Source organism: Empidonax traillii, unplaced genomic scaffold (assembly GCF_003031625.1).
Source record: "Empidonax traillii isolate 1590-97213 ecotype Southwest subspecies unplaced genomic scaffold, ASM303162v1 scaffold516:size646513, whole genome shotgun sequence".
NCBI classification, from domain to species: Eukaryota; Metazoa; Chordata; class Aves; order Passeriformes; family Tyrannidae; genus Empidonax; species Empidonax traillii.
In genome coordinates, this window is record NW_020955709.1 from 514,482 (window position 1) to 537,276 (window position 22,795).

General features: G+C 49.0%; 1 protein-coding gene across 1 annotated transcript in view; it reads right to left on the reverse strand.

Moving 5' to 3' along the window:
• Nucleotides 1–283: 283 nt before the first annotated feature.
• Nucleotides 284–22,795, reverse strand: part of CUNH6orf106 (chromosome unknown C6orf106 homolog) — a 26,712-nt gene continuing 4,200 nt past the window's right edge. The window contains exons 2-5 of the mRNA XM_027896793.1: nt 15,500–15,654; nt 12,269–12,466; nt 10,591–10,919; nt 284–3,625 (exon numbers count right to left, since the gene is read on the reverse strand). Of these exons, the coding sequence (XP_027752594.1) occupies nt 3,590–3,625; nt 10,591–10,919; nt 12,269–12,466; nt 15,500–15,654 (718 nt within the window). The 3' untranslated portion in view covers nt 284–3,589. The remainder of the gene's footprint in view (nt 3,626–10,590; nt 10,920–12,268; nt 12,467–15,499; nt 15,655–22,795) is intronic.

The following is a 22,795-nucleotide window of genomic DNA, read 5'->3' on the forward strand; positions in this document are numbered from 1 at the left end:
GCTGTAGGAGCCCCCTCCCAACTCTACTCCCTCCCAACCACCCCCACAGCCTCTTCCCACCCTTGCCCCCACCTGGGGGCTGGATAGGTGGTCTGATAACCTCAATATGCACTGACTTTGGTTTGGTTTCACAGTGATTTGGGGTAAATCAGGGTTGGAGCTGGGTTTAAGGATGCTCAGTATCTGGGGATGGAGCAAACTGGTTAAGTTTAACTACAAGGTGACAGACTCAGAAGTTTTGCAGCTTCAATAAAACTCTCAACAGCTACAGAGTATTTTTTTCTGTGTTAATTTAATCATACAAATATTCATTTATACATTAAGGAAAAAGCTTCCTTTATTTTCACCCCCATGTGCTATCAGGACTTCTCCCAGACTCAGAGAGGCAACACACCATCCCGTGCTACACATGCACTGCCCCGGCGAGCACAGACAGGCTGGGAACCACCCACGCACTCACACACGGAAAAAATGAAACACAACAGAAACCCAGACGTGGGACAGCGTGCATTTCCCACCCACACCACTGCTCTGCCCCCACGGCTCTGCCCCTGCTCCCAAACCCTGGCAGGCCTGAATCCCACGCTCCCAAGGTGTGGGCAGCAGATTCCCGCTCCCTCACCCCCCCCGTGGCACTGCCAGTTTGGGGCCAGTCCCAGGGACATCCTGCTCCAGTTTGCCAAGCCTGAGAGGTGCCACTGCTTGAGCTGTGTTAGTGACAGGGCCCAAGTGGCTCTCACCTGCCACAGGGACCCCCTTAGAGGCCATCAGAGATGTTCTGTATTATCCTTTTCCCTACAGGAACCTATACAACCTCAGTGTGCCAAGGTCACCTGGGCAGAGCTTTGCCAAATTATCTCAAATCCCCGTTTAAAAACTGGACACCTGAAAGTATGAGCAATCTGAGGTCTGGCTGCACCACGAAGCTCCAAGGAACCAGGAGATAAAACCACCTTTGGCCTCAGTGAAACAGTTTTTACTCAGAGCTAGAACAGCCCCTGATTGAAACATCCTTCCACTGCCACAGCCAGGGCCACAACCCCGACCCCGACGGGCCAGTGCTTCGTGGATCCCTCAGCAAATGGGCAGAGTGGGATGGGAGCAGCAAGAGCTGCAGATCTCAGAGCAAGTTGGCTCTGGCCCTGCCTTTCCTCACACCCTGGAGAATGTGACCCTTGTCCCCAGGACAGCAGGGACTGCAAACACGCAAGAGGCAGAGAAACAGCCTGTGCAGAATGCATGGGGCGCATGCAGGTTTGGCTTCTTCAAGACAAGGGAAATTCAGCCTTAGGAGGAGAGCAGGAACACGAGTGTGGCAGCCACGGGAGGAGCACACGTGCCTGGGAGCAGAAAGCCAGCGCAGGGGTATCCCAGGGTCTCCCACTGACACCAGCCAAGGTCACAGCACCAGCTCTAACTCAGACTCAGATCTTGATTTCCCCTCCCTTCCACTATGCAGCTGACACAAGGAGCCAATAAAGATAGGGGATCACCTTGTCACTTGAGCCACCCACAGTCTTCAGGGGTTCAGTGCCCTCAGAAGGGGAGCAGCAGTGCTGCAGGAGATGTGATGGGCAGGTATGTTCATGCCCTCAGAGGGGCTCACATGAGGCATCTGGGAGGAAAGGAGGGAGTGAGCAAAGACTCCACCTGTCCACCCCACCCCACACTGTGAGGCTGCAGATCATTCCCCAGATCACCCCTCAGGGGGGTATCTAATCCAAGGCAAAATGTTGTTACAGGACAAAAACCAAACACCCAGAGCAGGGCAGCACCCTCCACAGGTTCACTCTGATCCCAGCACTCCCCCAGCTCCAGCAGCTGCCAGGGCAGAGCCAAGTGCCCACCAGACTGGCAAGAGCAAGTGTCAGGCAGCCCAAACCCTGAAGTGCCACTTCTATGCAGGTAATTTTTTGTATTATACTTGTTTCTCCCAGCAAACAGATTTTTGAAGGGAGATTTCAGGTAACGGTTATCTTTAACAACTGAACCTGTGAAACAGAAACATCTATCACCCAATTCTTTCTCTGCTGGACACAAAGAACTCCCATTGTCCCCACAAGGTCCATCCATATGCATTCAGGTAATAGTACTTGGCAGCTGCAAGGAAGGATTCCCCCATTCAAAACCAACCTCTAAAACACAAAGAGCCAAGAGTGAGGGCAGAGCTGAACCTGCAACTCCAGCACTGGGAAAAGCTTTCAGTGGAAAGATCTGGAAGAAGGTAGTGGGAGCTTTGCATATTCCTATATCTTTGGCAGATGGCTGTTCCAGCCTGGTTTATTGGGCAGGACAGCAGGGTTTGTGGGACAGCACTTCACAATAAACCCACCACAGCTCGAGGCTGAGCTCCCTCCCCTCACACCACACTTCCCAATCCAGAACTGGAGGAAAACACACTGGAGGAACAGCAGAGCTACCCAAATCTTTTATGATCCCTCCCTTAACGTAAGCCCTGGAGAGCCCGGCCAACAAAGGCAGATGAAGATGAGGCAACAGAAGGACCCAGCTGGTGTTGCCAACTCCTGCTCTGAGCTCCAGAACATCTGGATCAGCCTCTAAGCTCACACCTCAGCACAGGAGAAACAAATGCAAACTTATGCTCTGTAAGAGAGAGAGGACACCCCAAATGGTAAGGACAGGACATCTGCAAAGCTTTGCAACTACCAGCAGGTGAATTACAGCTACAGAGACTCCCCTTGGCACACGGCGCTTGCATGGTGGCTCTGGGCACAGCTACTGCACATCGAGAGTGAACAAAAAGGGATTTTAAACTGCTAACCACACAGGACAGCTCAGGAACTTGAATAAATTGGATTCTTATTAACACGGGTGTGTATTTGTGTACTTCACGTACAAGGGGAAGGGAGACAAGCCCTCCACGTCATCCCAGAAGTCCCAGAGTCTCCCTCTCCAACTCTGGTACCAAGACCTGGCCTCAGCGTGGTTCCCAACAACACGCAGGACAACTTAACAGCAACACCCAAACCGAAAGGAAAAGAAGAATTAAAAGATTAAAAAGTCGGTAACTAAAACCAGCAGATGCCATTAAAAATGCAGTGCTGGGTGCAGCCCAAACCTGGCATTAAAAAGGTCTGACAGGAGCACAGGCCCCAGGCCAGCAAACCAGGACATTCTGGGAAAATGCACGCTGTCCCTTAGGAAAAAAATATCAACAAGAAACAAACAGAAATTAAACATTTGCTCAAACTACAACCGCTCTGTAGGCAAAATATTCTTTTTTAAAGATGGCTTTTAAATTTTCATTTTTAAACTTTTTAAGCTACCTAATTATGTGTGAGGATGATTTCTAAAAACCCATAGTGTTGGTGTCTCTTCTTCCTCATAGCATTTACACCACTCTGAAATCCAGCAGTCACACATGCATACTCAGGTTTTGGATTTTCCTCTGGAAACATCTAGTCTTAAGTTACTGGGCTTTTGTTTTTTCTTCTTTATCCAGAACACGGAGGCAGAGAAGGGGGGTCCACGCTGTGTCTGTCTGCCACATGAACCCCCTCCCTTCCCCCAAAAGTCAGTTTTTTCTTAAATTCTCCTCTTGTCGATACCCGTTTTGTGTTTTTGTGTTTTAAGACTGTCCGAAGGGATAAGGACCGTGGAAACCCTGAAAGAAAGTTGGAGACACAATCAATTTCAACAGGCAAGAAACAGAAGGCTCTGTGCTCACCTCCAAATGCTGCCCAGCCCAGCCCAGGGCTTCCCCCCAAAGCAGCCCATCTCCCCCACTGTGCCTGTCCAGCCTCACAGACACTCCTGAACTGCACCTTCCAGGGCTGGGTTCCTCAGAGAGGGCAAATGCCACCACTTACCTCTCTCAGATGTTTATTAGGCCAAGGACACAAAATAACTTGTGTTTTCTACACCAGAATCCCCCACAAATTCTACAACAACTGCAGGCCCAGCCCTTGCAGCCTCCCCAGTCTGTCCCAGAGACCACAGCAGTCACAGGGCTGGAACTGGGTAAGAGGCTATTTCAGAAAAAAAAGTGAAGATTTGGAAATCCACAATCCCACAACTGCCATTTGCGCTCTTTCAAGGTAACAATACACATTTGCCTTCAGTGAAATCAACCACAACATTTACCAAAAATCCAAAATGCTTCCTACAGAATCTATTTCACTCCTTTACATCCTGAAGTGAGTCACCTAAAATGTCAGATCTAGTCACGGGTCTCAAATTAACATGAACTCCTTTTGTAACTTCTATTGTTTGGATCAGCTATCGGGGGTTTCATCAGGAAGCAAAGGAAAGAACCACAGGCAGCACGAGATATCCCCCAGCTCACAGGAAGATGAAGTTTGTCAGTGATGAAGGTAACCCCCCCCCACAAAACCCTCCTGTAAGACCTGACACACACTGTGGTCAGGAGGCAGATGAGGGAGAAAAGCTCGTTATATCTCATCATCAGAGTCAGGAAACCATTATGCAAATGCCTCTGAACACAATCCAGCTCTCCCCAGCACACAGGAGGGCAGCCGAGAGCCCAGAGAGCCAAAGCCATTCCTGCTCAGGCTGCACATGAAGCTCTGAGCAGTTTCCACCACTTTGCCTTTAACAGGGCAAATTTAAAGGGAAACACCTTTCTCTGCACATTCTCCCACAGTTCCATAACCCCCTCCCTGCAGGAGCCAGGGCTTTGGAGCCACGAGTCTGAACATGGATCATATAACAAATCAATGTCACCAGCAAAGGCCAGGCTGGAGAGCTCTGCTGCAGAGCTGCACGAGGAAGGAAAGTGCCATGAGCAGTCTGTGATCTTACTACAGCTGGAGAGAAAAAGTTCATTCTTTGGGATATATCAGGTGGTAAATACAAGTGAGTGGTAAAATGAAGCAGCTCTCAGAATTCAACAAAGAGGAGGATGAGCAGACAATTAACCAGGACATCTCCTGAACTGTGTGGGAAGTATGAAAGACTGGGAATGTGGAAATTGCTGTTTGCAGACAGAAATACACGCAAGTGATGGAAAAACAAACACGCTTCTACCCCAGGAATATGCTGCAGTCCCAGTTTGTAAAGCTTTTCAAAAGAGAACAGCCAGCAGATTCCAGCATGACAGTTCACCTCAGGAAGGAGACACTCCCACCAAAATCCAGACTGAGCTATCCAACATTTCTGAAAAATAGCCACTGAAACAGGGGGAAGGGGAGGAGCAGGAGAGAAACATTAAGATAGTGTGAACAACTGCACAAGGAAAGGACACAGAAGGAAAGCAATGCAGGAGCAGGATCCCAAGCAGTCTCACCTCACAGGGATTAAGCCATTGTACTTATTGCTCTGCACGGGATTTGCTGCTGATTTCCTGTACGGACACATTTGCCAGAATTTACTTTATCTTTGAACTACCTGTACACAAGGCTTTGTTTGAGGCTCTGCCTGGCGAGCACTCGGGAGGGGTTTAACCATCCCCTGCCCCTCAGCCAGGAACACCCAGGGTGCACCTTACCCGTTACCCACCCCGTCACCCTACATGGGATGTTACAGGTAAAACTGCCTTGCCTTAATTGGGGGGTGCCACAAGCCCCTGCTCCCCCTGAGGTGCACACAAGTGCCAGTCACCCAGCCCTCAGGCCAGCCCAGCAGAGCAGCTCCTTAGTGGGTTTGGATGGAGGGACCCTGTGAAGACCCTGTCTGCAGGAAAACTCTCCGGATCTCCAGGTACTGGTTCCTGCAGCACACAATTCAGCTCAGCTGAATGACTCTCAGCTCCTCCTGACGTAAGGAATTTCACCAGGAAAAAGCCCCAAACGTTTTCTCTGGGGATTGCCACTCTTCACGGCGTTTCTCCTACCCAAGATTTGCTGTGCACATGAGAACACACGGAATCAATCACCACTCGTGTGTCTTTCAGCCCAGGGAGAGCTGGTTTAGTGCAGACCCCTCCACACTTGGTCCCCTGCTCAGCCAGGCCCAAGCTCTGCAGAGCCAGTGCCCCAGGACATTTATTCACTGCGCACAGAGCAAGGGTTTGCTACCACAAAACTTCAGTTACTGCTGCAATGTAAATACTAAACCCTGCTATGACATTTTCAAGACTAATTATCCCCTCTATGCAGCATTTTACATCACAAACATGCAAAAATAATTCTGCACACAATTGCAGTTTTTCCAAGTTGTTTCAATGGAAGGATTATTCCCACTATTTTTGGTGCATTCCCGTCTATTCTCCAAGTGGGATCACTGTCTTTATGAAAAGCTCAGCTGCAGCTTTGCAAATTCACTTTCAGTTCTTCCAGAATGTTCCCCAGAAGTAATTGCTCACTTGCTGGTGGGAGCACCAGGCTCTTCACACAGACCAGTATGTGAGAACACAGGACCATCATTTTCCAAGAAAAGACTCTGCACGACAGCTACTGGTATAAATCATCATTTGACTCGTGCGTCTACAGGGGAGAGGAGATGTTTTGGGAAGCTAAAGCCTTTGTGAATACTGAGCTCTGTAAATGGAGTCACCTGTGCTGGGAACAACGTAAGGGGTAAGTGAATCTTTCATAAACCATCACACACAGGTTTTCAGACAGCTTTTTTTATTTCACCTCTGTGACTGAGTCACCACCAGTGCAGGTACACTTCCAGGGAAGGAGGTGGATGCACAGCAATACAAGAGTCTCCCAGAGTACACTGACAGTGGTACAGCCCACACTGCCCAGCCCCGTCCCCTCAGGCCACTCCTGCCCCGCTGCTCTCACCTCTCTGACGTAAACCAGCACAAAAGAGAACAAAGCACCCAGCACCTGTGTTTTATTCCATGCGTGCCATGCAAACACGGCGTGGCAGGGAGACCACCAGGAAGCTCAGAACCTGGTCAGAGCAGGCACAGGCAGGGCTGGTGGAAGTGCCCACAGGTGAGGAGGTGACAGGGCTCAGGTACCACCCTGGGTTCCAGGCACAGCTCACTGATGTGCTGCTGGGCTGCAACGGAGCAGAGTTCAGCTCAAATCACACTGTTTGGCACTTCCCCAGCCCAGAAGCACGCGGACAGTTGGGCATCACGGATGAGCTGACAGGCAGCACTCAGACACTCCAGTCTCTCACCAGAGAAGCAAACCAGCTCATGGCACTGCAGCCCAGGTTGCAGGTGCAGCCATGGCACCTCCAAGTCCAACATTCCCCCACCGTGGCCACACGGTGACCAGCCCAGCGTGGAGCACATGCACCATGAGGGAAGGAGCTGCTCTCCTCCATGGATGCAAATGTTTATGGGGCACTGTCCTCACCCACAAAGACAACTGGATGACCAGTTTCCAGTGAAAAAAAAATCTGTCCTAAAGTTTACACAGGCAAACCTGCAAATGGGAGGTCCTGGTTTAGGAGAAGCCTCGAGAAGCCACAGCAACGTTTAAGCACAGGGAGGGGAAGCCAGTTAAAGGCTCCAAGGACACAGGGTTGGTTCCCCCTTATGTACAGAAAGCTGCCAAGTAGCACAGATTAGAGCTCAGCTCCACACAGAATGGAGGAAGATGGGGCATAAACACAGCAGGAAAAAAGGAGTTCAGATTTTAATGCTCTGATCTCCAGCATATTTCTATTTCACTGGGGTCTAAAGAGCAGCACAAGCCAGGACCAGGGAAGCCAGGCACCATTTGCTGTGGTGGGGACAACACCAGTGTCCTGTCTAGGCAAATCTTTGCAGAATCACAACTTCCATGTGCAGTTTTCTGCATGACACAGAGAGTAGTAACTCCTCAATTTATCTGGGCACCAGATTTAGATACAGATCTACGGATTTTATATAGAGATAAGTACAATCTAGATGTCAGGATATGGCTATTCACTTCTGATCTATGCAGACATGGAAACCTGTATGTTTCTTCCCTCAGTTAAGCAATTAAGCTAATTCCCAGGCACTGTGAGACTGGATCTTGTGCTTTTAATGCAAAAGCCAGTCACAAGAGAGCAGCAGTGACTGTGCAGGGTTGCTATGAGACAGGAGGAGTAAATAGGAGGAAGCTGTATCAGCCTCAGCTCTGTGGAGAATCCAGAGAAAGTGACTGCCAGAGAATAAAACACCCGTGCATGGAGATATCTGAGATCCAACGCAGCTCATCCCTACCCCGAGAGAAGCATCCTACCCTGCACTTAAGCACATCTTTAATCTAAGAACATGCAAAAACCCCACTGGGAATAGGTTTCACAACATGCTTCAAGCAAAGCCCAGACAGGCCCTGGCCTGCAGCCTCCCCACAGTGCATGTGGAAGGTAGGCAGGGGCCCAGAAAGGTGCTCATCACAGCAGGAATAAAGGGCACTGTTTGTTTCAACCATCCCCAGGTTTCATCTCATCCACTCGTACGGAGTTCTGTGTGTGGTTTTGTTTGTTTTTCCCTAGGAAAGTTTGCTCCACTGAGCAGAGCACCCACACCTCGTACTCTCTGCTGCTGTATCAAAGCATTTTGAATGTTTCCAGGTGGGAAATGCTGCTGTACTTGTCTAACCCAGCAGCAGATGGCACGCCGGCATCGCCAAGATCCCGACTCCAACAGGGAATTTTAGAGGACAAGCTACACCTGCTCAGTGCACCAGAGGGAGAACTAATTCCAACAAGGTCTGGCAACTTCTAGTATGGTTTACAGGTGCAGATGCCAGAAACTGCTCATCTTATCTCAAAGATTTCATGGTCTTGTGCACTGCATGACTGGGTTCCCCAACAGCCTCTCAGCAGAGGAATCCTCCACAGTGATCCAAGAAATATCTAAGGGCTTATTTTACTTCTAGCTACAGGACACAGGCCCTTCTGAACACCTCACTAGACCTTACCCATCCCTTTGCTACATGTCACCAAATGGCCTGTCAAATACAACCAGGGAGTCCCTCCATTCCCCAGATACATGAGAGTGGACAAAAATACCACATAAATGTCTGGGATGTCCAACTCCCTCAAACTTGTTCTCCACAGAACCATAACTGTATCAATATGAATACTGGGTCAGTGGCAAAAGCCTCCTGCCCTGGGCAGGATAGGTAAAGCTGCAACAGGACTGATCTTCAGACCTACCTGAACGGCCTCCAGAGGAGAAGCTACCTTGTTTTAGTATGTCACAAACAGAAACACTGCAGCAGAGACAAAAAAACCTCGAAAATCAATGAACTTTCACACACATCCAATCAAAAAGGACCATAAAATTATCCCTTCTGAAACAAGCAAACAAAACATCTGCTTTAATCTTGGATAATCCACCTCAAAATCCACGCAAGAATATTCTGTAAATATAAAAAGAAAGAAACAAAAAACAACCCCAAAACAACAACAAAAAGGGGAGGATAGGTCACCTGCCCTCCGTGTGGGGTTAGATTATGACTGCCCACGTCTTGCCAGAGCAACAAGGACCCTGAGCTCTGGGTTACCAGGTAACCAGCTCACTTCAATCTAGTGACACCTCCCAGGTGATGCTTCCCTCTCTCCACAGCACAGCTGCACCTCCAAGGGGCTCTGGTTCCTCACCCCACATCCTCAGTCAGCCCCAGCCCGGCCCCTCCGGGAGCACCACGCCCCGCCACGCAGCCACTCGCAGCACTGCTAATTCAGGGGGTGTTCCACTGACAGGAGAACCATTTTCCAAGCCATCCACTTCACTGTCAGGGAGCAGTCTCGCAGCAGGAGCCAGCCCAGCCACAGTGTTTGGGAGCAGAGCACAGGAGGGTGGCACGTTGGCACACAGCTCACCCCAGCGCGGCCCTGGTGCAAAGGTCACTAAAACATGATCTACTGGCACAGGACAGGCAGGTCATCCAGGGAGGAACTAAAGTGCTGTAGGTGAACTAACAGTAGGGTTTTATTAAGTCATTCAGCAACCAAGTGTTATTGTCCTACACAGCCTGCTCAAAGTACAGTAAAGCATTTTTAAAGGATTTTAAAAATCAAACTAGTTTGACATACGACAGTACACACCTACACATACTGCTGCGTTAACAGGTGGATTCTGAATTGTAAATAATCCTGCAATTAATTTTTCACACACAAGCAAATAAAAACAGTCAAAATATCACTCAGACTCATATAGCATCCACCAAGCAAGCTTTTGAGAGAGATTTAAAGTAAAGATAATTTAAAAGTCACCTACAATTATAAACAAGACAAGGACATAGACAGGAACAGTCCTTTGATTGACTGTTCCTGACAGGCAGCTTCTGGGATCAAATGATGAGCTCTCCCCACACCAGCTAAAAAGAAGTTATCTGTTTAATCTGAAGATTGGGGGTGTGGATATTTGTTCTCTGTTCGAAATTATGTCAAACTCAGGTCACATCTAGAGAGATATTTTGACTTATTTGCACACGTAACCGGAGCAGGCTCCAGCCACTTGCAGTTACAGCAGCCAAACAAGGTTATATAAATTTGAAGAAGGACTTGAAGTGAAAACAAAAAGGTGGATCTGGTAGAGTCTATCAGAGGCAAAAATATTTTAATATAACATGAGGAGTTGGCAGAGTCAGACAGTCAAATTCAGAACCTTCCTTAGCAGGTCTGGCAGAAGCAGAAAGAAAGGGCTTTGCAGTTTGGAAGGAAGAGCAATTACACACCTGCCTGGCTCCTCCCCTACCCGTTCTCCTGCTCACCCAGGGCACCTACCTTACTGTACGTCACTACCGACAAGTTGTTCGAGTGACTGCTGGGGGAGAGATTTACAGAGTTTTGTGACAGTCCATTCTGATCTTGTTCGATTTGGTCAGGAGCAGGCCCCCATGTGTTTTTGCTGATTGTGCCTAGCTCGGAACCCCCAGGGTCTTTTAGGTTGTTTTCATCTGGTTGCCTGTTCTTCTGTGGAGAGGCGAACGGGTTAAAGTTTCCTTCTACCTTGCGATGCGGCTGCGTGTTGAACTCTGTTTCAAAGGATGACAGTTGCTGTGTGACACCCAGAAGTCCTCCAACTTCCACACTGAGGATCACCCAGATGACATCTGGGGAAAAAGAGACACATTTGGGCTGTCACTTAGATTGGAGTTTATGAAGAAGGGGCAGAAGGAGCAAAACAGGAATTCCATCCTTTACACCAGCAAGAACAAGACCAATAGTTTAAAGCACATTTTTATGAACCCTCAGCAATAGTGGTTCAGTGCCCCCAGTTTAGCAGGGCTGGGCCCAGCAGTCTGAATTTTAGAAGTGAATTAAGGGCAGTGGAATTGTACCTTAGGGACCCACGACTTGCTTAGGGACCCTTGCATCCTGCCAGGGCTGGGACCCCCCAGCACCCCCAGTGCCCCCCGCACACCCCCCGGTGCAGCGGAGCGGCCCCGCAGCGCCCTCTGCTGCCCACGCGCGGTCCCGCACGCCCCGTGTCCCGCTGTCCCCACGCTGTCACCGCCGGGCACGGCTCTCGGGCCCCCCCGCAACAAAGCCACGAGCTCGGTCGCAGGGGAAAAGCCCCTCGCACTCGGAGGCCAAAGGGGTTCAATCTGCAGCTTGTCTTCTGCCAAAAGCGGCAGCCTCAGGCTACGCAGGGACATCTCCCACGGTTTGGGGCGCTCGGGAACCCTGGGAACACCTCGGCTTTGTGAGCACACCGGGCCAGACAGCTGGCCAGGCCATCCCTCCCGCATGGAGCCATCCCTGCCCATCCCTCCCCTCCTCTGCACCGAGGAGGTGCAGCAGTGTCAGCGCTGCCAGCAGCCCCCTCCCTCTGGGCACTGGTATTTGTGCCTCCAAGTGCCAACACCTCTCGCCCAAACTCTGAAACTTGGGATACTCCCAACTGCCAAGAGAGATACAAAGATGTCCTCAGTGTAAACCAAAGTTGGCAGAAAAAGGCTGGAAGGCTGCACCAAAGGCAGATGTTGGAGGCCCAGGCTGAGGCAAAACAGCAAAATGTGTTCTTTAAACAGAGAAATGGCTTGCAGGGGACACACTAAATCACTGCATTAAAACCTGGGCATGCACTTCTCACAGGAGGCTTTCACCACTAACAGATTTTATGCAGTTCCCAGTGTTCAGCACTGGCAAGCTGGGAAAGTATCCTGACAAGGATCGCCTGGAAAGAGTCTCCAGGAGAGCTGTGCAAGTCCCTTTGTTTTCTCGTTTTGTGTAACCTGTAATTCGTTCCAGTGTTTAGAAAACAGTTCTGTGCTGACCAAGACAACAAAGCAGCTCCCTTGATGTTTTCCTGCATTCCATGTTCTATATTTAGGCCGGGGCTGGCAGAGCTCTGCCCTCCTGCTCTGCTATCAGAGCGCAGTGCAGGGGCCAGCAGTGTCCGTGCTGCCTGCAGGGAATGCCAGGGAGAGCCTGGAGCGCTGAGAAAGGGCCCACTCACCTCCGTAGTAGAGCCCCGTGGCAGTGCACATCCGCCACTGTCCCTGGTACATCCCGGCGGTGCTGGGGCTGCACATCTGCACGCTGACATCGGCCATCTCCTGCGGTTCCAGGGACCTCACCATCACCATGTTCACGTGCCCAAACTGGTCGCCCCCAACATACTTCAGGCAAACCCCCGGGGGCCACGCCTCCGTCCCTGGGATTAGACACGAGAGGGAATTACTGACAGTGCACCAGGAAAAGCTTTGTCTGCTTGTGTAAGACGGGACGAAACGTGCTTGTTACAACAGTTGTGCAACTGTCAGACAGCCAAAGGAAACCAAGATACACAGGAGCAGTGGATGCTGAGGAAGAATAAACAGAGTTTTCAGACCATATTTAGCTGGTGCATTTAGGGACCAGCAGAACAATTGATATTTCTGTTTGACTAATTTCTAGGTCTTTGTTACACAGGAAAATTCTCCAAGTCCCAGTGTAACTGCTCCTGCTGCTGCTGTAAAAAAAAAAAAAAAATCCACATAACCGACACACACGTCCCTTTCTGCAGAGACAGTGACAAGAGCAGCACCAGGGGGTGTTTGTGTGTATCCTCCATTTCTGCCTTCCTGCATGCAGCTCCTGAGTCACGCCACATCAAATACCTGTTATTGATACAAAGTGGTGGCAACGCTTCCTTTCAGGGATTCTCTCCTTTCTAAGCCTGCTCGCAGTCTCAGGAGGAACTCACAGTTTGAGCTACAACTGAAGTGCCAGCACTATTTCCTAAATAGTTTTATTTCCCTCCTTGCACCAACCCTTTTCTCAGCCTTGTGCAAAGGTGGGAAGGGTTGTGAATGTATGATTTATCTGTGGAGATCCATGTTTAGACTGCAGACACTGGACTGACAGCGTGACCTGGCAATCAGAGAGACAGAAAACAGTTCCTGAGTGCAGGCACAGCCACCAAAGATAACAAGCATCAGGGCAGACAGAAAGAAGTGTTTCTGAGACTTGTGAAAAATCAATTTAGCATAATTTTCTTTTGCTTCTTACCCAGTCACATGACCTGACTAAGACAACAACTTTGACAATAACTCCTGCTTGGCTGAGGTTGACAGAAATGGCAGTGGAAAGCCTGAACCACCACAGAGCTTGGAACTGCTCTGCGTGGTCCAGGGCGAGCACGGCAGAGCCTGCTCTGACCTCAGGTTACCCCAAGGAGTATCCTTTGCAACAGCTTGCCTGCTAATTTAATCCCTGTGGATACTTCGGCGAAAACGTGGCAGGGACTGCTTTTCTTGTCAAGTCCTTGTCTGTGGAATTCACAGCCTCTCAGGGAAAGCAGGATGTGCATGAGTACAGGGGGATGTTCAGCCTGAGTGATGTACCAGCTGGAAAGGTGCTGAGAGAGGAGGACTCTGAAAGAAGATCTGGGTGCCTGGCTGACCTCAGCCTGGGGTGTGGGGCACTTGAGCACGAAGTCTCATCTGCAGAGGTTGGCAGCCCAGCAACACAGTTTAGATTAAATAATTTATGTGATTTTTATCAGGTTTAATGGCTTTAGGCTTGCAAGGTGCCTAGAATGCTGCAACTGATAAGCCCCATAAAATGAAATTATGATTATGTCATTCTACTTCAGTACACTCATCTCTCAGGAGATGATAAATTGCAGTGAGTGTCCTGCAGAGCCAGCAGCAGCTGGAGGCAGAGTGTGGAGAGGAAGTCAGGTCGCTAAATCCTGCTGCCCTTTCAGCAATGGTTCTACTACACAAACTGCTCTTTTGGCAAACAAGGCAGCACCGCCCTGCAGGTACCAGAGCAGGGCACTGGTTTTTAATGACACATGGGAGAACCAGCTGACATACCTCACACTGCCAGTCCCTGAGCTCTGCCTGCCACAGTCATCAGAACCAGAACATCCCGGTGACATATTCTTCAGGTATTCTGTGTGCTAGAGCTCCAGTCATGTAATCAAGGGCTCTTGAAGTGCTGTTAAAAACCTTGGCACTGCTTCAGTTACCTGCCTAACAAGCAGATATTATCTGGAAACACTACAGCCCTTTGATATTATACCTTAATTAAACCATAAAATGGTTCTCAAGTGCTGCAGTCCTCCTCACACTGCACAGTCACAGCCAGCGAGTGAAGCTGCACTCACTGCCCATGCCAAGGCTGCACCGAGCCCTGGCCTCCAGCACCACCCTTAGGGCACGCAGGGACGGCTCCACAAGCCAGGCTTTAACCCACACAGAAGCCAAAACAAATGATGGCCTTGCCAGGAACTCCTAAGCCAAGATGAGTTCCCACCCCTCATTTTAGAAGGCCCACGGATTTCAGAAGGCCAAACATTCCAAGAACAATGAAACATCACTTGAACTGAGATGTAAGGCTGAATGTGCAGGCAGGAAAGAGCACATCAGAGGGACAAGAAAGGGAGAAGCCTGAAGGGCCCAAGACAGGGGCGTAGTCATAACACACACAAATTGAGATACTAAGAGTGGAGAAACAAGACCTGCCACACTTACTAGATTTGTAGGACCTGCATTTGGGACAGTTATAAAAATTGCCAATTTTTCACAGTATTGGGAGTTTAAGCAAGTTCCACATGTCACCCTTCCATTGTACTGTCAAACAGAAGGAGGTAGAAAAAGTAAACCAAAATATTAAGTCCTTTCTCTAGGACACAGTCTCTATAAATCAGTGTTCTTAAACACCTTCATGTGTCCTGGTGAAATACTCTTTCATTTTTAGTGTGGCTTTAGTCTCTGTCATACTTGGATATTCTGCCCAAGTCTGTACAGCCCGAGAACTGCAGCTATTCCCAAGCAGAAATCCTGGGAGACCTGAACCTGACTTGTGATGACTCCCAGTGTCAGCCCTCAGTTTGTGTCTGTTCTCCCTCACATAACTGCAAGCGGGAAATTAAAATCAGACACACATTTCAAACGTTTGTGCAACATCCTGTCAGTGCACTGCTTGAGGACAAGGGATTCCTTTGCATTCACAGGTCTCGATTTTTTCTCTGAGTGTACCCCAACAGATCAAGCACTGGGAATGCACTTTGCCCAGTCTCACTTCCTGGATCCCAGCCTCTGCTTTGACTTGTTTTGAACTGGAATGTGGTCTCTCCAGCCCTGCATCCTCTTGGAGCATGAAAAGGCAATTCTGCCAGAAATGTATTAAAAGCAAAGGGGACCTGCCATATGACCCTTGTGTCACTGCCTCGTTTGCTGCAGCCCAAAGGCCTCACCTGTGTTCTGTATCCTCCACGTCTTTGTAAACTGGGTATCAGGAGGGATGGACTCCCCTTCACCTATGGTGACATCTTCCACAAAGGACATCGAGGGGACATTGATATTTGGACTCTCGAAATCATAGTAGGCTCCGATGGCAGCTTGTAGATTCCTAGAAGGGAAAAAAGCACATTACAACCTGAAGTACAGGTGGGTCAGGCCCTTTGCACAGGTGCACGTGTGTCATCTTGAACAGTTCAGCAAAAACACCCAGACTGTAATAGCTCTGCTGTTGTGTGTTTTTTAAACCTTTGATCTCTAGCACATAAGGATTCTGTAGTCCAGGATAACAGAGCTCAAAATACAGCATTCTTCCTTGCTAGGGATATTGTTTTAGACCACTTTTCTACTCTGCTTCTATTTTCACTGGAAATCTTGGAACCTACAAGTCCTGGAGACCTCTACCCCGTCAGTTCTTTTTGAAGCTTGCTGAACAGTTCAGGAGGCACCGAGAGGAGAGCTATGGAGGCAAACGCAGGGCAGTTTCTTCTCACCAGCCTTGTTTCCTGAGCTAATTTCTGGCCATTTTATTTTGGTACAGAAGGTCCAAAAGGAGCACAAGAGGAATGAAACACACAGAATGCTCTTCTGATAACTCTCAAGGCCAAAGGGCACTGATAGCTATAGATAATAACTCGGTTCCTGCTGCTTTTGAAACATACCATGAGGTAGGAACTATTTACTCATCATTAAAGTGCCTGCTCAGCTCTGGATAGTCACAACTCACAGGAACTCATAAACCACCTGTGTCAAAAGTTCCCACTGAATAAAGACAAATGACAGTGCAAGCCTGTAATATATTAAGGACATTCAAAAAGCCACAAATGTTATTGATTCCTGAGCTGTGGTGTAGCTGCAACTCATGATAATTAATGTGAGAAGAGGAACAGTCAGGCAGGAAGAGGATTCATGAGCCTTAGCTCAGTTCCACGATATACTATTAAGTTATTACGTAAGTGTTTGGCAAGTCATGTAATTCCTCTGTTTATGTGTGTCTGAGAGGTTGTGGCCCTGATTTACATGTTGTGAGTGGGTGCTGTGAGAATGGAGATGAGTAAAATCTCCCCAAACGCAGTGGGCATAACAACTGCTTTTTATTCATGATTACAGAAATCTGTGTTGCTTTTTTGAGCAGGATAGAAAAAAAAAAACCCAAACCTTCAGGAACCGGGAACCACCACCTACAGCAAAGCCCTGCAGAAGCTGCACTGTGTGGGCACAGTGACATATTGAGGGTCTGTACTGCGGTGGAGCGTCATGTGTCTGAGCCAGAGCCAGAAAACCAAGGTGAAAGCAAGAGAAACATTTGCAGCGTGACCCTGAGCAAGAGCAAACACAGGGCTTGTGGGGCTGCTTGCCAGCTGGAAAGAGGTTTCAAATGGTGAGTGAAGAAAACTGCCTCCTGTTCAATTCCTACACTGTTCATGGGAAAAACATTCAAATCGGACATTCTGGATAAAATTCCAACTGCAACGGAGCAGTGTCACTGCTTTCTCCTCTCAGAAAACTCAGGGGAACTAAAATGCAGCAGCTGATTGCACTGGAGCTGGGGTGAGAAGGGCAGAGCCTCAGTGGGGGCACTGGGAGAGGACCCAAAGAGCCCCATAGTTTGGCAACCAATCCATCACAGTGCCAGCAGACAATTGCTGCGTGAGGCACTGGAGTTCCTGATATCCTGCTAAGGAGGCACCGGAGGAACATTCTGCACAACATGGCCCAGGGATCGATCAGCAACTCAGCAGCCTCAGCCCCACAGCCAGACCTTTGCCACCCACGCCGAGTGGACTTTGGTCTGACATGAGAGCCACCAGGTCCCCCTGCTGCGGCCAGAACCCTGAATTCCAGACAGAAACCATTATTCAGCCTGAGGCGTTTTCTACTTAGGAGTGTCAGGGCTCTATTTAATCCCGCCAGCTCAGTCAAATGCTGCAGGAAGGGGCCATGTCACATTAGCCAGTAAACAGAGACAAATGCTCAGTTTTACGTCACCAACCGCCTGTTGCTTATACACTGCACAAGATTTACATAACTCACACCAGGGCTGTGCCAAGAGACTCCTGCTCGCTCACCCAGCTAACACCATGAGCTGCAGCTTAGTTTGCACTACGATTTCTTCCTGTAGTACAGCAATCCAAGGCAAAAGGTATTGTAGGAGCTACAAAAGACAGCAATGCAGCTCTTTCACTTCCTAATCCAGTACTACATAACTACATTTTCAGACATACCACAACATCTTGTGAGTGATGATTCTGGAATCAGTTGTACTAAGGTTTTATTGACATTGAGAGGGGGAAAAAAAATCTCTGAGGGGCAGATTTCTACTGCAGTTCTGTGTGAGGCAGCCTCACTGTGTTTGTTTGCTTGGCTGCAAACAGGCTTCAGAAGGTAGTGGGCTATTTGTGCACACAGGCCCGGGGCCAGCGCTCCCCTCCCGGGGTCATATTTCAGTGCTCTTTGCCATTGGGAAACAACAACACTCATCTGCAGCATCGAGTTAAAAACTAACTAAAGAACAACACATGCTGAAAAATAGATTTGCCACCATTTGTGATCAGATATTCCCAAACCCACCTCCCCACTCCCACCGTGTGCTCTGTGAGGTGGGGGCTGTTAGGGGTGAACCATTCTGTGTGTGCCAATGTCTCTTGAACTCCCCACAAGGGAACTTCAAAGAAGCTTCCAGAAACTGAAGAGAAATTCACAGTGGCAAAAGCCAAAGTCAGGATGACAAAGCAAATCTGCCTTGAGTTCGCGTTGGTTGACACAGACAGCCCCAGGAGATAGGAGTGGAGTGGCAGCGGCCCCGCTCCATGCCAGGGGTGCCCCAGCTCACACCTCGGTCTGTTCCCTGCTCTGTCCCTCTGCTCCCAAGAGACAGTGCTCCCCCTCCTCCCGTGCCCCAAACCCCCAAGATCAGCTGGAGGGCAGTGCTCTGGGGAAACTGCCATTTGCAGGGGCCAGCTCTGCCCTGGTTGTGTGCAGGCAGCTGAGCCCAAGCAGCACACCGTGCCACGGCGTCAGTGGAGCTCACAACCAAATGTCACCCCAATGACAGAGATGGCTAAGGGCAAACACACTTAAGGCCTCAAAACTTATTTATGCTTTAAAATACATACAATTTTTATTTTAATTTACCCTTGTGCCCAGCTGTAACTGTGCAGTCTCAACTGCAGACACTGCAGGGCCAGGCATGAGCAGGACATGTTATCATCTAAAGGCTTCTGCTCACACAGCCCTGCCTGCTTGATTTTACTCCTCCTCAGCGTGACTTACACCACACTACTTACTCCCCCTCTGTTCTCTGCCAAAGGAGATAAATTACTATTATAAACCAAACAACTCTGCAAATACAGCCAGTTTAATTGACATGACTGAGCTCTTCTAATTACAGGGGTGGCCACGCAGCTCTTTCTTAACAGGGCCCTCCAGGTCCCAGGCCCTCCTCACGCTCCCAAAATTAAGCAATTTTTCCATTTTTAGAGCAGTCCCAGGCCACAGCAGTGTGTAGCCCTGCCACACTTACAGAGCAGGTCTGACAGGATCCAGGCCCTAACTCCTGGGTAAAGCCTGCAGTCACAAGTCACCCCAGCGAGCAGGTGAGCCCAGGAATCAGCACCATGCTCAGTTTTAGTCCTAAGAGTGAGATTCCAAAAAGAGAGAGGGGAGGAGGCAGCAAACACAGGTTATAGCTCCACATCATCACCCAAATCCACTCTACCCCTACTCCTTCCTCTCCAAGGGCATCCCATGACTCTTAGGTGTCAAGCATTTTCCCCCACACAATACCAAAGTGTTCCTTTCCAGATCAGTTCTTTTGCTCTGCTGCTTCATTTCAAGCCTCAGGAGCTAAATTACAATAGTCAAGTTAAAACCTTCTCTGCTAATAGCTCTGGAGATGTCCCTTAACAACTCTTAAGTGTTAGCAAAGAGGTGGCTCATCTTGAGTCCTTCTTTCCCTTCCCCGTTTTTTCCAGACAGCCTTTTGTTATGTTAAACCAATATATTTAGGCATTAATTACTCCTAATTAACCAGGTCACCATAGCAGTATTCAAAAATAAAAGAAATTCTTCCAAATCAGTTCACAAACTCAAGGCCTCCTTACACAGCTTCACTGTCCTGCAAACAACCACCAGCATATGGGTAAGTGGAAATGTTTTTTTTAATTAATTGAATCAGAGTTTTTCCAGGAGGATGAAGAAACCGAAGCACCACGGCTACTGTGGCCTCATGAAAGGCACGGCACGTGCCCATACCTTCCTGCTCCCCAGAACACTGAGACTTTTTTCAGCATCAAGAAGGTCAGCACCTCAGAAAAAAAGCTGTATAACCAGGTGTTCCAAACATAGAAGATGAGGGACACTAGAATCTGAACTATAAATGTTACAGGAAGCTGAAAATTTTCATTTGTTGTCAAATTCTCTGATGAAAGAGCCAAAGATATGCCTTTTTTTAAGAAATAGATTGGAGGGGGGGTGGAATTCAAATCACACTTAAAGCTCAAAATCCAGCTTGCAAATGTCCCTCTTTGTGGCTCCTGCCCATGGCCACAGCACCCACCAGCTCCCAGGGAACGCAACTGCCAGACTGCTCCCTGTGGCACCGAGGGCTCCTTCCTTGTGGAATTTCAGATGGGGTGCAGCCCTTAGATCCCGCCCAGCCAGCCAGCAGAGGACACTTCTTAGGCCGTGGAGAAGCACTGTGACACACAGACACTGTGAGGAAGGTGCCAAGGGACACATCTGTCCCTGCGGAGGGAGGGAGGAGCCAGGCAGGTGCCGGGCTAGGAGCTGTGTTCCCTGCACGTCTCTCCTGCAGTATTTTCATGAGCAAGGCAGCTCAGGTGATACCCCCTGGAAAGAGGCAGTGCAGGCACCGAGCAGTGCTAAACAGCACAGTAAAACCTCCAGCACAGAACACACGAGGCAGGACACCTCAGACTCCTTCTGTAACTCAAGTCTCAACCTTCACAGGCCTTTCCTCGCTCTCCAAATGCACTGTGTAACCAGGCACCACAGCACCCCATCAGGTGTCTATTGTTAAAAAACAAAAAGAAACAGTGCAGCAGATGGATAATTTCTTACTCCTTAATAATGGAACATCTCTACATGAAACAGGAGGTAGAGACTAAAAATGCGTATGGAGGACATACAAGTGAGGCAACTCTCAGTGCACTCCTTTTGCCTCCGAGTTTCCACTATCTCAGACGGATGTTATTCACCCCAGCTCTCAGGGAACTGGGGGCTTGCTGACACTCCAGGCTGGGACATCTCCAACAGCTTCTACTGCTCCTGAAACAGAAGATGCCACACTCCAAACCTTGGAGAAGGCTGAAGTGGGGTGTTCCAGAAAGAAAACAGAAACCTGCAGTGACAGAAGCCATCCCATGCTCTGCAGGGGCAGCAGGAGGAGAGAAACTGAGCACCCATAGTGTCCTCAGAGCACCCAAACCACCAAATGAAATCACTTTCCTCAAGCAGTTTTAGTGTGCACACAAACACCCACAGCAGCTCCTGAAACCTTCCCATGATACCTGCACAGGGCTGAGCACAGACCCTCACCTGGGCACGGCCCCCCCACCCCGGGACCTGGGCACGGCCCCCCCTCCCCGGGACCTGGGCACGGCCCCCCCTCCCCGGGACCTGGGCACGGCCCCCTGCCCAACAGCAGCACCATAACGATGGCACTACAAGCTCGAGCCCACAGAGCCATCCCAGCAGCTGAGTCCTCCCAAAGCAGGTGGTCACAGCTCTAAGTGTGGGGTAAAATATCCTGAGAATGTCCCAGCAGGAGCTGCCACTGAAAACAGGCAACAACTCTTCCCAGTGGAAAGTCATCGAGGGCTGCCAGCACACAAGAGATTCTGTAACTGCCAATTCCTCAGCACGAACTATGTCACCAATCTATAATTGTCTGCAGGAAAGTAAAGGGGGATTAAGCTGCAGAAATTGTCTGAGAACAAGTTGGGGCATGTAAGGCAGAATCCAGCTGGACCAAAATTATACTGTACCCAATTCCTACTGCTACAGTTGCCTACAGGCACCCAATTTTTAAATGTTTTGTACACTGGAGCACAATTATAGTATGTTCTACAGTTAAAAATACAATTTCTTTAAAGTCTAGATTTCATTCAAAATAATCAGGTCAAACACTTGAGTTATTCTGGAGAAAAGAGGTGTGGGTTTAGTTTTTTTTGTTGTTGTTGGTTTTTTATTTTACACACTAGATAAAAGCTTCCAAGAAAATATTTTTAAATTCTTTAATTCTGTAATGTTGTTATTTTTAGTAGCATCAGGAGACAGCTGTGGACACAGAGAGGCACCAGTCTGTGATAGTTCTCATGCACTAAGATACACCCACAATGTTTCAAGCGAGCCACAGCAGATCAAACGGAGTAAAAGCTCTTTTCCCTCCCCAGCCCGAGGGTGTAAATGACCCGTGCACAGCTCTCAGACTGTCCTGACATCCTGGCAACTGCCCATCAGGAACCACCACATGTGCTTCTAGGGTGTCCCTTCTGCCTGTGAGGACAGCGGGTCCCCCGCTGGGTTAGAGCAAGAAAGTCATCGAGTTTAAATCTTCAGCTTCCCTTCCCTACTAAAGCTTATCAAAACCCAATCGATGTTTTGAACCCAGTGCTTCCCCCTTGTCACCAGACTTGCTCCAGCTGGTCACCACCTACAAACATTAACCCGACCAGAGTCACACCAGGATTGCTCAAAAAACATCCTGTGTCCTGAGTCACAGGGGACTCTGGTCTCTATCACCTGATAGGGATGATGGGACGCAAAGAACAGGAGCTGCTGTCACTGCCCCACCGACACTGAGCGAGGACTGAACAACTCACAGGCCTTCCCAGAGAAGGAGGAGGATTGACTCGGAAGATCAGGTCTCATTTCCTGCCTCTTCCACCACACGAGGAATCCCCACTGCCCTCTCAAAAGGGAAAGGGCACCTTAATTAAAGTCTCAGAGCACCTGGACACTGGATTTTAACAGCAGTTTTGCAAACACCTGAGGATACAAATCAGGAGCAGACTGCTGGTGTTACTGTGAGAAACACATCCCACGTGAGCAAATCCTCTTGACTGGGTCTGTTAAATTCTGATGTCCTGATGTTTTACTCAAACAAACCTCAAGTATTTCTCTGAGTAACACTGCTATCAGGTGCAGAGACACGCTTTCATGCACAGACCTGAGTTCTACTGAAAGCATGATCCCATCACCAGAACTCAAAAATCAAACACTTATACTAA